General features: G+C 41.6%; 1 protein-coding gene across 1 annotated transcript in view; it reads right to left on the bottom strand.

The window, feature by feature from the left end:
- Positions 1 to 17,305, bottom strand: part of RPS6KA6 (ribosomal protein S6 kinase A6) — a 64,809-nt gene that overhangs the window by 10,961 nt on the left and 36,543 nt on the right. The window contains exons 11-13 of the mRNA XM_075836619.1: positions 16,065 to 16,153; positions 14,094 to 14,158; positions 12,905 to 13,007 (exon numbers count right to left, since the gene is read on the bottom strand). Coding sequence (XP_075692734.1) covers positions 12,905 to 13,007; positions 14,094 to 14,158; positions 16,065 to 16,153 — 257 coding nt within the window. The remainder of the gene's footprint in view (positions 1 to 12,904; positions 13,008 to 14,093; positions 14,159 to 16,064; positions 16,154 to 17,305) is intronic.

The raw sequence follows: 17,305 nt of genomic DNA, 5'->3' as shown, positions 1-17,305 counted from the left end.
GCTGAGGCTGTAACCTGGCAGGAGGTAAGACGGCCGACATTTACACTGACTCTAGGTACGCTTTTGGCATCGCCCACAATTATGGGCCCATTGGTAGTAGGAATTTTATTGGATCATCGGGTAAGCCAATTGAGAGAGCAAAGGAAGACAGAACTGACAACAAGGGTATGTGCAGCCAGGTATCAGTAAATTGGCTTGTCCCTGGATACAATAATGCCACTACTAGGTTTGTAGCAGCCGGCATGATGTACGCACGGCATGACATAGGTAAAACAGCAAAGGTACCTGTGAAAAGTTTGGCCCGGCCAGATTTCCCGTCCCTGCAGAACATACAACTACCCGAGGTAGAAGTGTATGACAATGTGCTCGTGTGTGTAGACCTGTTCTCAGGGAGGCCTGAAGCCCGGCTGGTATCTTCCCCACTGCAGACGTTGTGTGTAGTGACAGGGGAACAGTGTTATCCCAAGTATTGACCTGGTGTTTGTACAATGATAAGATGTCAGCAGTTCTCCAGATGTTATTCCAAAGTTAGTTTAATAACGATATTCAAAAAGTTTAGTGGGAATATTAAATACTGAGGTTAAGTTTTATGTCAAGTTCTGGACCAGCCTTAGCATTGGACTATTGGAGGCATCAGTATTAGGTTTGTGTAAATGAGAACTTCACAGTGCAAGTAGATTCCCATTTGAAAATATTTTTGTTGTGAAAGGAAAATTTTAGAGCAGAGAATTCTGTGCAGTGTATATGTGTATGTATAGATATATATTAAGAAGTAAAATGAGTTTGCATGTATTACTTCTAGTTACTGCTCAATGTGAACGTTTAATGTAAAGATGTTATTTGTTAATGTTTTTCTTCAAATTAATTATCTGATTAAGATCAATTACTGATTATACAATGAAAAGCTTGTTCTCCACAGGAAGAGTCCAACTGGGAGCGGAAGGCGTGAGAACCAGATTCTGACAGAATGTGGATGGATAAAGGAAGATAAACCAGTACCACCCAAGGCACTCTTGATGGCACTTGCATTGATGGTGTGTGACCTCACATATGCCCCAAGACTGCAAGGATCGATTTGGTAAGATCTAATTGGTATGTCCCAGGCTTTACAGCTGATGCTGCTAAATTCTGTTAGAGCTGTTTGATTTGCCTATAGAACAGTCCTGGCAGACAGGTGCCAACCTTATCATACCCGCCTCCCAAGAAGAGAACAGACCTTGAGAGGCCTTCCCAGGTAGAACGAACCAGAGTAGGGGGGAAAAATTGGTTTGACACTTGTCAGATAAACATGTGGAATCTGTGTATAATTCTGTGAATAGGAGATGTTCCAGGTAATCAGCTGAGAATAAGTTATAAATCCTCCTGGAAAGTGTGACACCAAGTTCAAATACAATGTACCCGGTAATTACACATCTTCTAGGTGGCCTGTCCAGTGGAACAGAGACGTTTTTCTTACATAAAGGTGTTTGTTTGATGTAGTTTAAGGGCCTGTCATTATTATTGTATGTACTTAGAACAACGTTCTTTTAATACACGACAATATCCTGCTGGCCCTTGAAGCAGCTGATTGACATTGTGCTGTTATTTGGTTTATGATTTACAAGTTCACCCAGATCCTCTCAACAAGTGACTCCCCCAGTGTAGCTCCCCCTAGGACATATGATGCATGCACATTATTACTCCCAGTGTAGCGCCCCCTAGGACATATGATGCCTGCATATTATTACTCCCAGTGTAGCTCCCCCAGGACATATGATGCTGCAGGTTGTTGGTACCCAGATGCATAACTTTACATTTATCTACATTAAACTTCATTTGCCAACTGGACACCCAAACACTCCAAATCCGCTTGCAATTTACGAACATCTTCCATAGACTGTACTATATTGCATAGCTCGGTGTCATCTGCAAAAATAGAAATAGTACTACCGGTACTACTCCCATCCTCTATCATTAATAAATAAAGTTGAATAATAGTGGTCCCAGCACTGAACCCTGGGGTACACCACTTATAACTGGGGACCATTCAGAGTAGGAATCATTGACCACAACTCTCTGGATACGTTCCTTGAGCCAATTCTCAATCCAATTACAAACTATATTTTCTAAACCTATAGTCCTTAATTTACCCATTAGACGTCTATGGGGGACAGTGTCAAATGCCTTTACAAAGTCCAAAAACACTATATCCACAGCGGCCCCTCTGTCCAGACTTCTCCTCACCCCTCATATAAACATTATATCCACAGCGGCCCCTATGTCTAGGCTTCTCCTCACCACTCATATAATCACTATATCCACAGCGGCCCGTCTGTCTAGGCTTCTCCTCACCCCTCATATAAACATTATATCCACAGCGGCCCCTATATCTAGGCTTCTCCTCACCCCTCATATAATCACTATATCCACAGCGGCCAGTCTGTCTAGGCTTCTCCTCACTCCTCATATAATCACTATATCCACAGCGGCCCGTCTGTCTAGGCTTCTCCTCACCCCTCATATAAACATTATATCCACAGCGGCCCCTATGTCTAGGCTTCTCCTCACCCCTCATATAATCATTATATACACAGCGGCCCCTATGTCTAGGCTTCTCCTCACCCCTCATATAAACATTATATCCACAGCGGCCCGTCTGTCTAGGCTTCTCCTCACCCCTCATATAAACACTTCCGGTTGGTGTGTCAGCTTCTGTCCTTAGTAAATCCGTGCTGGCTGTCACTTATAATACTATTATCGGTCACATAATCCTGTATATAGTCCCTCAATAGCCCCTCAAACATTTTCCCTACGATTGATGTTAAGCTTGCTGGTCTATAATTACCCGGGGAAGACCTAGAGTTCTCTCTGAATATAGGCACCACATTTGCCCTGCGCCAGTCCCTTGGCACTATACCAGTCACTAGAGAATCTCTGAATAGAGGAGGAACTTAATGTCTGAGCTCAGAGCTGCAAGCAGCTTCTACTTCATTGTCTAAAGATATAAAAGATGTAGGAGAATGACCTGATCATCCTGAAGATAAAGAGGTCTCCTGCTTACAGCACTTTAGTGGAGGCACAAAATGAAACGGATGAAGACACGATGGCGATTAAACTAAAAATGAGCTGATCTGGAAGATCGATCGTGCAGACACAACATTCACTTTCGTGGAGTCCCTGAAGCCATTCTTGATGGATTAATTCTCACCTCTTCTCCCAGAAGCAGATCAGACGAATTACAGAGACTCCATAACCCCAAACAACTACCACAACCACGCCAGGGACGTACTGGCAAGAAATCATTTCTACCAAACCAAAGAATCCATATTAAAATCTGCATCGAAGAACAAAAATGTTCCTGAGCGCTGCGCACGTATCTCCATGTACACAGATTTATCAGCAACAACTTTAAATCGAAGAGAATTTGCGCCATTTACCAAACAACTGCGTGACCAAGACCTGCCCTACAAATCTACGCTTTTGTTTTTTTCCTCCCCGCCTTCTAAAAGTCATAACTTTTTTATTCTTCATTGACACGGCCATAAAGGGGGCTTAATTTTTACGGGACAAGTTGTACATTCTGATGGTATTTAATATGATGTGCGATGTACTGGGAAAAAACAGCAGTTCCGCCATTTTCTTATGGGTTTCGTTTTTACGGTGTTCAATGTACGGTGAAAATTGCACGTTACCTTTATTCTGCGGGTCCGTACGATCCCATTTTTTATTTTTTTTCACCGTGATTCAGTCATTTTGACCTTATTACCCGCTGTGGCGTTCACCGAATTGGAAAAATATTTCTAGAGTTCGGGCATTTTCGGACCAGGTGATACTGAATGTGTTTATTTATTTTTAGGTGTCATCTAGGGAAAGGAGGGGTGATTTGAATTTTTATATATATTTTTTTTAAATATTTTTTACATGACTATTTTTTAGCCCCCCTAGGGTGCTTGAACCTGCGATCATTATATCGCTTATGTCATAGACGGCAATATCACAATATTGCAGTCTACAGCAAAATCAGTTCATTGCTGTTGTGACCTGCCACAGGCGATCTTCCTCTATCAGAGCTGGGAGCGTTCACAAGGCTCCCAGCTGCTATAGGAATACATCGGCACCCGCGATCTCACCGCGCAGGAGCCGGTAACCGGCCCCAAACGAAAGTGAAAAATCCCTCACTTTGTGATCACATCTGACACCGGCATCTGAGGGGTCAAATGCTTATGAGCAAAGAGGTTTCCGATTGCCAGCATTGCCGCTGGGTCCTTGCTGTGTAACACAGCACAGATGCGGCAGGTATGGCACCCACCACGGTTATGAGCGGGCACCATTTTTAAAAACCATTTCCCAATGTAAATCTACAGATTAGCGACGGGAAAGGGTTAATGGCTATTAAAAATTCTTTAACCTTTCAGCCTATTCAAGTTATTTAGGAACAGATCCATTAATTGCATCATCAACAAGCAAACATTTACCCCGGTTTCATTGTACGCCCCTAACAAGCACCAAAGAAACATGTTCAAACATACGAAAACGCACAACAAAAACAAGCAGGGCGCTCGGATGATCTGCGGGGACGGGCTGAACCCCTATCTGGACAAAAGTCATTACAAACCCAATGAGACGTCCACAATATTGTTCACAAAGACAAATCTGTACGATTCCTGGACAAAGACTGAACCTTTATCTCGTCCTCAGATATTATTCTAGAATGGATTTCGTTATTGTAGATCAACGGCTGCTTCAGAGGAATGAATCCCTCCATAGGAACTAGAACCTGGTCCGATCACGCACGCACGCCGCGGCTGGCAAAATGAGCCAACAAATGTAAAAACCTTAAAAGATAAAATCCCTTATATTTTCAATTTGGCAGGGAAAAAAAATCTCGAACCCCCAAGAAACAGCCAAATCCTCTGCGGAATATTATTTATACAACCTTAATCACGACCCAAAGAAAACTCAACCGTCCCAGCGGGTGATCGACAACTTCATAGACCGGCCTCCAATACCTGCTGATAGACCTTCAGTCTCCCTTTTCAGTGTTGGAAATTCAAACGGTTATAAAATAACTTAAAATGAATAAATCCGCCGGCCCCGATGGTCTCACGAGCGAACCCTTCATACATTCCTCCCATGTTATTGCTCCACATCTACTTCGTGTTCAGCCAAGCCATGGAGACCGGCGCATTTCTGCGAGAGATGCTACAAGCCCTGATAATAACCCTGCCGGAACCTGGCAAATCCCCAAACCCCAGAATATGAGACCAATCTCAATATTAAACAGTCATTCGGAAATTTACTCTAAACTTATCGCTAACAGACATCGGCTTCACACAGATCTGCGACGCGGCTCCGTTCTGGCGTTCCATCTGAGCTTTCCAGCAGAACGGAGCCCTGACAAACAAATGGAAGCCGTGGGTATCTGTTTGCATCACCATTGATTTCAACGGTGACTGATCCGGTGCAGATGGTTTCCGTTGTATAAGGGTTCCACTGTTTTGACAGAATGAATTGCGCAGTCGCCTACTGTATTGATTCTGTGAAAACAATGGAGACAAAAAATGGGAACCAATTGCACTGGTTTCCCTTTGCTTCAGTCAGGGCTCCGTTCTGCTGGAAAGCTCGGATGGAACGCCAGAACGGAGCCCTTCCTCATCCGTGCGCGGTCCATTGAAATAACGGACAGCACACAGACCCATTTATTTCAAAGGGGCCATTCACATAAGTGCTTGCACGGACGTGAAAAACGCATGCCACAAGCAAAGCACGCGGACGGGACACACGAAACACGCCGCGGTTTTTACACCCGTAAATCGGACCTGCTCATCTGAATGTAGTCTTAGAAAACCCACTGCATAAACTATTACCACTTTTTACTATTAGTAACGGCACTAGACAGGGGGGTCCTGTATATCCCCATTAATTTTTGACCTTCTTATGGGGCCTTCAGCCAACAAAAAAAAAATCAGCCGCTCCCCATCGATAAAACGTATCGCGATTGGAGAATATGAACATGGAATGGGACTCTGCGGATGATTTTATAATAATGTGTTCCTCCCCATTAATCTCCCCCAGAAATAAAGAACATCCTTCTGGAATTGAGTGATATTTCTTATTATAAAGTGAACAGAGCGAAGCTTCACATTCTTAAGAACGGATTGTAACAGCGGGTCAGTTTCTCAAGAAAGATATTTTCCTTTAAACGAGTTCCGGACCTCATATTCGGCTCCCCCTGTTTAGACATTAATATAACATTTCCTGTATCGAATATTTTTGACCAAAATTATTTACCCCTGTAGAGGAATGTTGAGGATTCACGCAATTATAAACATTATGGAGTGTCGTGGTTCAGGCAGAATCGCTGCAATTATAAACGCTGACCGTCCCCAAAATTCCCTATATTTTTAGAAATGTTCCCATATTTGTCCCTTTCACGTTTCTTACAAGGTTACAATCAATGAAATTCATCTGGAGGAAAACTAAACCAAGAGGCAAAGCAGAAATTATTTTTAGACCCCCGCAGGAAGGAGGACGAGGAGGCCTCTATATTATACTATTACCCGAGCCTCTATATTATAATATTACCCGAGCCTCTATATTATAATATTACCCGAGCCTCTATATTATACTATTACCCGAGCCTCTATATTATAATATTACCCGAGCCTCTATATTATATTATTACCCGAGCCTCTATATTATACTATTACCCGAGCCTCTATATTATAATATTACCCGAGCCTCTATATTATACTATTACCCGAGCCTCTATATTATAATATTACCCGAGCCTCTATATTATACTATTACCCGAGCCTCTATATTATACTATTACCCGAGCCTCTATATTATAATATTACCCGAGCCTCTATATTATACTATTACCCGAGCCTCTATATTATACTATTACCCGAGCCTCTATATTATAATATTACCCGAGCCTCTATATTATAATATTACCCGAGCCTCTATATTATACTATTACCCGAGCCTCTATATTATATTATTACCCGAGCCTCTATATTATACTATTACCCGAGCCTCTATATTATAATATTACCCGAGCCTCTATATTATATTATTACCCGAGCCTCTATATTATACTATTACCCGAGCCTCTATATTATAATATTACCCGAGCCTCTATATTATACTATTACCCGAGCCTCTATATTATACTATTACCCGAGCCTCTATATTATACTATTACCCGAGCCTCTATATTATACTATTACCCGAGCCTCTATATTATACTATTACCCGAGCCTCTATATTATACTATTACCCGAGCCTCTATATTATACTATTACCCGAGCCTCTATATTATAATATTACCCGAGCCTCTATATTATAATATTACCCGAGCCTCTATATTATATTATTACCCGAGCCTCTATATTATACTATTACCCGAGCCTCTATATTATACTATTACCCGAGCCTCTATATTATAATATTACCCGAGCCTCTATATTATATTATTACCCGAGCCTCTATATTATACTATTACCCGAGCCTCTATATTATAATATTACCCGAGCCTCTATATTATACTATTACCCGAGCCTCTATATTATACTATTACCCGAGCCTCTATATTATATTATTACCCGAGCCTCTATATTATACTATTACCCGAGCCTCTATATTATACTATTACCCGAGCCTCTATATTATACTATTACCCGAGCCTCTATATTATACTATTACCCGAGCCTCTATATTATACTATTACCCGAGCCTCTATATTATACTATTACCCGAGCCTCTATATTATATTATTACCCGAGCCTCTATATTATGATATTACCCGAGCCTCTATATTATGATATTACCCGAGCCTCTATATTATTATATTACCCGAGCCTCTATATTATGATATTACCCGAGCCTCTATATTATGATATTACCCGAGCCTCTATATTATAATATTACCCGAGCCTCTATATTATAATATTACCCGAGCCTCTATATTATAATATTACCCGAGCCTCTATATTATAATATTACCCGAGCCTCTATATTATAATATTACCCGAGCCTCTATATTATTATATTACCCGAGCCTCTATATTATTATATTACCCGAGCCTCTATATTATTATATTACCCGAGCCTCTATATTATAATATTACCCGAGCCTCTATATTATACTATTACCCGAGCCTCTATATTATTATATTACCCGAGCCTCTATATTATTATATTACCCGAGCCTCTATATTATTATATTACCCGAGCCTCTATATTATTATATTACCCGAGCCTCTATATTATTATATTACCCGAGCCTCTATATTATTATATTACCCGAGCCTCTATATTATTATATTACCCGAGCCTCTATATTATACTATTACCCGAGCCTCTATTATAATATTACCCGAGCCTCTATTATAATATTACCCGAGCCTCTATATTATTATATTACCCGAGCCTCTATATTATACTATTACCCGAGCCTCTATATTATACTATTACCCGAGCCTCTATATTATACTATTACCCGAGCCTCTATATTATACTATTACCCGAGCCTCTATATTATACTATTACCCGAGCCTCTATATTATACTATTACCCGAGCCTCTATATTATACTATTACCCGAGCCTCTATATTATACTATTACCCGAGCCTCTATATTATAATATTACCCGAGCCTCTATATTATAATATTACCCGAGCCTCTATTATAATATTACCCGAGCCTCTATATTATACTATTACCCGAGCCTCTATATTATTATATTACCCGAGCCTCTATATTATTATATTACCCGAGCCTCTATATTATTATATTACCCGAGCCTCTATATTATTATATTACCCGAGCCTCTATATTATTATATTACCCGAGCCTCTATATTATTATATTACCCGAGCCTCTATATTATTATATTACCCGAGCCTCTATATTATAATATTACCCGAGCCTCTATATTATAATATTACCCGAGCCTCTATATTATAATATTACCCGAGCCTCTATATTATGATATTACCCGAGCCTCTATATTATAATATTACCCGAGCCTCTATATTATAATATTACCCGAGCCTCTATATTATAATATTACCCGAGCCTCTATATTATAATATTACCCGAGCCTCTATATTATACCATTACCCGAGCCTCTATATTATACTATTACCCGAGCCTCTATATTATAATATTACCCGAGCCTCTATTATAATATTACCCGAGCCTCTATTATAATATTACCCGAGCCTCTATATTATTATATTACCCGAGCCTCCATTATATTACCCGAGCCTCTATATTATACTATTACCCGAGCCTCTATATTATAATATTACCCGAGCCTCTATTATAGATCAGAGGAGTCCAGGAGTAAATATAGAATCTGGTTTGATGGGAACGTTTCTATGTCCGATGCTCTCGCCGCCGCCGCCTCTTCTGTTTGGCACTTGCAGGATTTCATCACATCCCGTTACTAAAGCAATTCTGGACTTATGGAATCATTTAACAACAAATATCATTTTCAGCAGATTCCCAAAAGTCTAGTGTTTACATTTTTATGGCAGACACTTCACCTTGACATACGTAACTGGACGTCTAAGGGTCACTGTACATGATGCGTATTACGTGCGGTTTTGCAGCGCAAATTTGTGTGCGGCAGAAACGCAGCGTAATACAGTCCCAGCAAAGACAATGAGATCCCAGGGAATCACGTCCACGCTGCAGCATTTTTTGGGACGTAAAACCGCGGCATGTTAATTTATCCTGCGATTCCGCTTACAAATTCTATCCCTGTTACAGAAATACAAAGCAAAACCCGCAGAATGAAGATCCCGCGATTTATGCAGCAAAAAAAATTACCTTCAGGTGCGTTTTTTTCCTGTGAATTTCTTGCGGTTTCTTGCGGTTTTGCTGCGTATTTTCCGCAGCAAAATACACAAGGTGTGCATGAAGCCGAAATACTGTATACGATTTATGGAAATCTGACACATTCATCTTTGGAAAACCTTGCCCATCTATAAAGTTGACTTTTAGGCCCTGTTCACACGCAAACTCAAAAACGTCTGAAAATACGGAGCTTCAAGGGAAAACTGCTCCTGATTTTCAGACGTTTTTTAAGCCACTCGCGATTTTTGTGGCGTTTTTTACGGCCGTTTTTGGAGCGGTTTTTCTATAGAATATTAACAACCGCTCCAAAAACGGCTGAAGAAGTGACATGCACTTATTTTTCACGGCCGTTTTTCAAAACGGACGCATAAGAAAAACGGCCCGTCAGAATAGAACGCCGGTTTCCCATTGAAATCAATGGGCAGATGTTTGGAGGCGTTCTGCTTCCGATTTTGAGGGCCGAAAATAAGCCGTGCGAACATTCCCTTACAAGTATTTGCAGGTCAGACATGAAATCTCATCCTTACCCCTTCCTCTCCCTTCTACTCAATCACTTCTCTTATCTTCCAACTCGACTTCCAAGGGAAATGTTTCCTCAAAATGACAAACAAAAATGGGTAAATGACCTTAATATCGCTTTTTCAGAGAACCAATGACATCGAGCATTTTCCGCCATATCAGTAATTTCCAGATGTAATAATCATATTGAATCCGCCAGAAATCTCCTATACGCCGGTACCGCACGCCTTCCAAACTCTTTGGCTTTTACAAAGTTTCCAATACTTGTTGGAGATGTAACAGAACAGGCAGATTGACTCGGGGGGGGGGGGGGGGGGATTGTGCCGTGTTCTAGCACTCGGAGGAGGCAGGAAGACTTCTGTCCCCTATATGCGGTTATCCCGTTATTTTGGACGCTCCGTTAGCGCTTTTAGCCATAGACTCTGATAAACTATCACATACACATAGCACGATTATACTGCATACTTACATTGTAGTGAGATCGAAAATAGAGAAATACTGGAAATCTGATCAAATACCATGTCAGAAATCCTGCCGGGGATAAACAATTATTGGTGTGAGTCCATGATCGCTTCTTCCCGAAATAAAGACAATAGACGGGATGTGCGGTTGTCCAGTAGACACTAGTCTATAGAAGGTCACCTATATATCCTATGCTATAGAAGGTAACCCATATATCCTATACTATAGAAGGTAACCCATATATCCTATACTATAGAAGGTAACCTATATATCCTATACTATAGAAGGTCACATATATGCCCTATGCTATAGAAGGTCACCTATATAGCCTATGCTATAGAAGGTCACCTATATAGCCTATACTATAAAAGGTCACCTATATATTCTACGCTATAGAAGGTCACCTATATATTCTACGCTATAGAAGGCCACCTATACATCCTATACGATAGGTCACCTATTTATCCTATAGAAGGGCACCTATATATCCTATACTACAGGTCACCTATATATTCTATACTATAGAAGGGCACCTATATATCCTATACTATAGGTCGGCTATATATACTATAGGAGATCACCTATATATCCTATACTATAGGTCACCTATATATCCTATACTATAGAAGGTCACCTATAAATCCTATACTATAGAAGGTCACCTATATATCCTATACTATAGAAGGTCACCTATATATTCTACGCGATAGAAGGTCACCTATATATTCTACGCTATAGAAGGTCACCTATACATCCTACGCTATAGAAGGTCACTGATACATCCTACGCTATAGAAGGCCACCTATACATCCTATACGATAGGTCACCTATTTATCCTATAGAAGGGCACCTATATATCCTATACTATAGGTCACCTATATATTCTATACTATAGAAGGGCACCTATATATCCTATAGGTCAACTATATATCCTATACTATAGGTCGACTATATATACTATAGGTCACCTATATATCCTATACTATAGGTCGACTATATATCCTATACTATAGGTCACCTATATATCCTATACTATAGAAGGTCACCTATATATCCTATACTATAGAAGGTCACCTATATATCCTATACTATAGAAGGTCACATATATTCTACGCGATAGAAGGTCACCTATATATTCTACGCTATAGAAGGTCACCTATACATCCTACACTATAGAAGGTCACCTATACATCCTGCGCTATAGAAGGCCACCTATACATCCTATACGATAGGTCACCTATTTATCCTATAGAAGGGCACCTATATATCCTATACTATAGGTCACCTATATATTCTATACTATAGAAGGGCACCTATATATCCTATAGGTCACCTATATATCCTATACTATAGGTCGACTATATATACTATAGGTCACCTATATATCCTATACTATAGGTCGACTATATATACTATAGGAGGTCACCTATATATCCTATACTATAGGTCACCTATATATCCTATACTATAGAAGGTCACCTATATATCCTATACTATAGCTTTAAATTCCACAATGTTGCTCCAACCGTTTCATTGTTTTTCCTTTACCATCCTCGTTAATTTACACCGTCTCGCAGAAATAGTAAAATTGAAAGATTCTACTGTATTTTCAATGGTTAATGACTCCGGATAGAGCTCTGCTTGTTTCATACTTGTTATGTCGGTCATAATGTAATAAAATCTAATGTGATAGAAAAAAAAACCACAAAAAAAACTTTCGAAACACAAAAGGTTTAGTTTCTTCCTCACTATATTCTGTAACTATTGATTGCCATTATTATAGGAGGAAGTCTCTCTTTTTGTATTATTTCCATTTTCTTTTAATAGTTGCAAATTCGTGACATCTAAGGGGTTAAAAGGCTGGCACTAGAAATCCTTTCCGATCCTACAATTCACCGCTGCTCATCTGAGTGATCCTGCAGGTACAGCTGCCTGACGCCCATGAGACAGAGATGTATATATACACACATACACACACACATATACACACACACACACACGTGACAAAGCATAAAAGGAGTTAGAAGTGGGAGACCCTTCCAACAAAGTCCTTTGACTCCTGCGCAATTCTTACCTTTTGGCGTTTTCGCTGTAAACTCTGGATCAAAACAGAAAGTGTCTTCAGGTTTCCCTGATGCCGGTTTAAATGGAGGCTGAATTTCTTGTCTGTACAGCGTCTAGAAACACACAAACAGAAGAGCGAAGTGTGTATATAAACATCCATAAATACCATTAAAAACCCAATAACCCACTACCAAGCAGGTCATATTATACTCCAGAGCTGCATTCACAAATCTGCAGGCTCCAGAGCTGCTAGGGGTTATCTGTCCACAAGCTTGTAGTTTTGAGTACCAGCAGAATAGTGAGTGCAGCTCTGGAGTATAATACAGGATATAACTCAGGATCAGTACAGGATAAGTAATGTAATGTATGTACACAGTGACTCCACCAGCAGAATAGTGAGTGCAGCTCTGGAGTATAATACAGGATAAGTAATGTAATGTATATACACAGTGACTCCACCAGCAGAATAGTGAGTGCAGCTCTGGAGTATAATACAGGATAAGTAATGTAATGTATGTACACAGTGACTACACCAGCAGAATAGTGAGTGCAGCTCTGGAGTATAATACAGGATGTAACTCAGGATCAGTACAGGATAAGTAATGTAATGTATGTACACAGTGACTCCACCAGCAGAATAGTGAGTGCAGCTCTGGAGTATAATACAGGATGTAACTCAGGATCAGTACAGGATAAGTAATGTAATGTATGTACACAGTGACTCCACCAGCAGAATAGTGAGTGCAGCTCTGGAGAATAATACAGGATGTAACTCAGGATCAGTACAGGATCAGTAATGTAATGTATGTACACAGTGACTCCACCAGCAGAATAGTGAGTGCAGCTCTGGAGTATAATACAGGATATAACTCAAGATCAGTACAGGATGAGTAATGTAATGTATGTACACAGTGACTCCACCAGCAGAATAGTGAGTGCAGCTCTGGAGTATAATACAGGATATAACTCAGGATCAGTACAGGATAAGTAATGTACACAGTGACTCCACCAGCAGAATAGTGAGTGCAGCTCTGGAGTATAATACAGGATATAACTCAGGATCAGTACAGGATAAGTAATGTAATGTATGTACACAGTGACTCCACCAGCAGAATAGTGAGTGCAGCTCTGGAGTATAATACAGGATATAACTCAGGATCGGATTGCTGCTTACAAGTGAACGGAAACAATCAACTTACGTTCCAGTCAATGGTAGCAAAAAACGGATGTCGTTTGATTTCTTCTACCCGGTCCAGACCCGCCCCTGGAGAGAAAGAGACAACGACATGAAGGTCAGGACTACACGGCGAACGTCAATGTGTTAGGCTTCGTTCACATCTGTGTCAGGCCTCCGTTCAGGCGTTCCGTCTGAGCTTTCCATCAGGGGCACCCATGGACGGATCCCTGACAAACAAACGGAAGCCGTAGGTTTCCATTTGCCTCACCATTGATTTCAACGGTGACTGATCTGATGCAGATGGTTTCCGTTGTTTAAGGGTTTCCGTCGTTTTGATGGAATGAATTGCGCAGTCGACTACTGTATTGATTCCGTGAAAACGAGGGAACGCTCGCACAACAGACAAATGGAAACCATCTGCACCGGATCCGTCACCATTGAAATCAATGGTAATGCAAACGGAAGCGTATGGCTTCTGTTTGTCTGGAATCCGTTCATGGGCGCCCCTGACGGAAAGTTCTGACGGAACGCATGAACGGAGCCCTGACGCAGATGTAAACGAAGCCTTAATGGCGCACATTTAATTGCATCTTACACTAATCTAAATGAAGGAGTCAGTTGGAGTGATTTGCGCCTAATTTATTAAAGAGCGAATGCATCTTAATAAATTTGGTGCATTTTGAACTCTCAAAGGAAGATAAAAAAATATCTACCTCTGCGACCTGCACCCATGTCTAGAACAGCCCCTGACACCCGTCCTACCTTCTCCTGCGGCCGCTGTTCCACTGAATTATGATGTTAGAATTACAGCCGAGCTGATCATAGAACTGACAGAAACCACGCTGCACAGCGAGCTATGATGTCTCCGCAGCCCCTGGCCCGAACAAGCAGCAGCGGGAGAAGGTGGGACGAGGGTCAGGGGGCCTGTTCTAGACATAGGTGCAGGTCATAGCGTCTATCGGACATTAATAAACTATTCTGGTGACACCCCTTTAAACTACGTCTCTCTAGGGACACCGCGCAGGGGTCAGACTACGAGCCACAACACATCTTTATATGCTTCTTTTTTTTCACGTTACGCTTTGATTCAAAATTGCACAAAGCTGCGTGAAAACACTGGGTGGCATTTTTACAATGTGCAAGGTGTCCGCCCGGGATACACGGGTATGGGGGCATAATAAATGCTTATTTTGTTTATTATAATTCAGGTTTTGTGTGTGTCTTAAAGGGGAACTAAACGTTCAAACTTCTGACAAGTCCTAGTGACATCACAGAGGTTTTGATTACTGGGGGTCCGACCACTGAGACCCCCACCAATCGCTAAAACAAAGTGGCAGAAGCGTTTGTGTGAGCGCTGAGGCGCTTAGTTTCTGTTCGGCTTCTTCCGGAAATCAATGTAGCGGTGTATGGACTCAATAGAAAGCCTATGAGCCGTAAACCGCTACATGGGCTTTCCGGGAAAAGTAGATGAGCGCTCACATGAGCACTTCTGCCGCTTCGTTTTAGCGATTTGTAGGGGTCTCAGTGCTCAGAACTCCACCAATCAAAACTTCTGACAGGTCACTATGACATGTCATACATTTGTTGAACGATTAGTTACCCTTTAAATGTGTGAAAATGGTCATGGCGGCGAAACAGTTAGAAGACTACGGTATTCATTCCGTCAAAACGACGGCACCCTTGCACAACTGACACAACGGAAACCATTGGCACTGGATCCGTCACTATTGAAATCAATGGTGATGGAAACGGAAACCTATGGTTTTTGTTTCTGTCGGTCAGGGCTCCGTTCTGACAGGACGTCGGCACGGAGCCCTGACGCAGATGTGAACGAAGCCTAAAAACAGGTGGTCGGAGAGGAGTCTATACAGGTCACTTGTAAGGAGACGGACGCTGCAGGAAGTCCAGTAATAAAAGACGTCTGCATTGGAGACAGCAGAGGGGCCGAGTACCAATGATGATGATGGTGATGGAGGATCACAGGGGAACTCACCTAATCTGTTTAGAGGATTCCTCTTGAACAACATTCGGAGAAGACTTTGAGCTTCGGAGCTTAAAAACTGCGGCATCCCGAGCTTTGATCTAAGAAGAAGTGGTCAGAAAGGATGATATGTACATGAAATGCGCGAGAAAGCAGCAGAACGACCAGAAGACTGCGGGGGTGGGGGGGCTGCAATTACTAACTCAGGGGATTAAGGGGTGAGAGCCATGGCCGCTTATCCAGTTCTTTATGGGCTTATTCACATGGTGCAGTCAAATCATGGTTTTTTAGTCGCAAATTATCACAAAAGTGCAGCCGGATAGTTGCTTGACCGCACCACGGTAATAGACCCCACGTCTGACGCTTCCCATAAGCGGTTTATTTTTTACCCTCCGAGAGATTTACAACTAAATTTATTTTCACCATCATACAGTTACGGCAGGAGACTGGTTACTAGGGACTCGCTGATTGACAACCTCATATAAAGACTGTTACAATGTATTCATAGCAACCAGAATGTCAGACAGGACTCAGCTGTTCAGCCTAGAGCGGGATTAAGATTGTAACAATGTATCAGCATAGAGTAGACAACACCCTGAGTAAAAACCGCAGCAGCACAGATCTCTCTGTTCATAAGAGCTCACACTCTACAGGAGAGAGCCCCCTGCTGACCATAAGAGCTTACACTCTACAGGAGAGACACTGCTGACCATAAGAGCTTACACTCTACAGGAGAGACACTGCTGACCATAAGAGCTTACACTCTACAGGAGAGACACTGCTGACCATAAGAGCTTACACTCTACAGGAGAGAGAGGACCCCACTGACCATAAGAGCTCACACTCTACAGGAGAGAGAGGACCCCACTGACCATAAGAGCTCACACTCTACAGGAGAGAGAGGACCCCACTGACCATAAGAGCTTACACTCTACAGGAGGGAGGACACTGCAGACCATAAGAGCTTACACTCTACAGGAGAAAAGACACTGCTGACCATAAGAGCTTACACTCTACAGGAGAGAGGACACTGCTGACCATAAGAGCTTACACTCTACAGGAGTGAGGACACTGCGGACCATAAGAGCTTACACTCTACAGGATAGAGGACCCCGCTGACCATAAGAGCTTACACTCTACAGGAGAGACACTGCGGACCATAAGAGCTTACACTCTACAGGAGAGAGGACACTGCTGACCATAAGAGCTTACACTCTACAGGATAGAGGACCCCGCTGACCATAAGAGCTTAC

This window comes from Rhinoderma darwinii, chromosome 8 (genome assembly GCF_050947455.1).
Source record: "Rhinoderma darwinii isolate aRhiDar2 chromosome 8, aRhiDar2.hap1, whole genome shotgun sequence".
NCBI lineage: Eukaryota > Metazoa > Chordata > Amphibia > Anura > Rhinodermatidae > Rhinoderma > Rhinoderma darwinii.
This window is presented reverse-complemented; position numbering and strand designations above follow the sequence as displayed.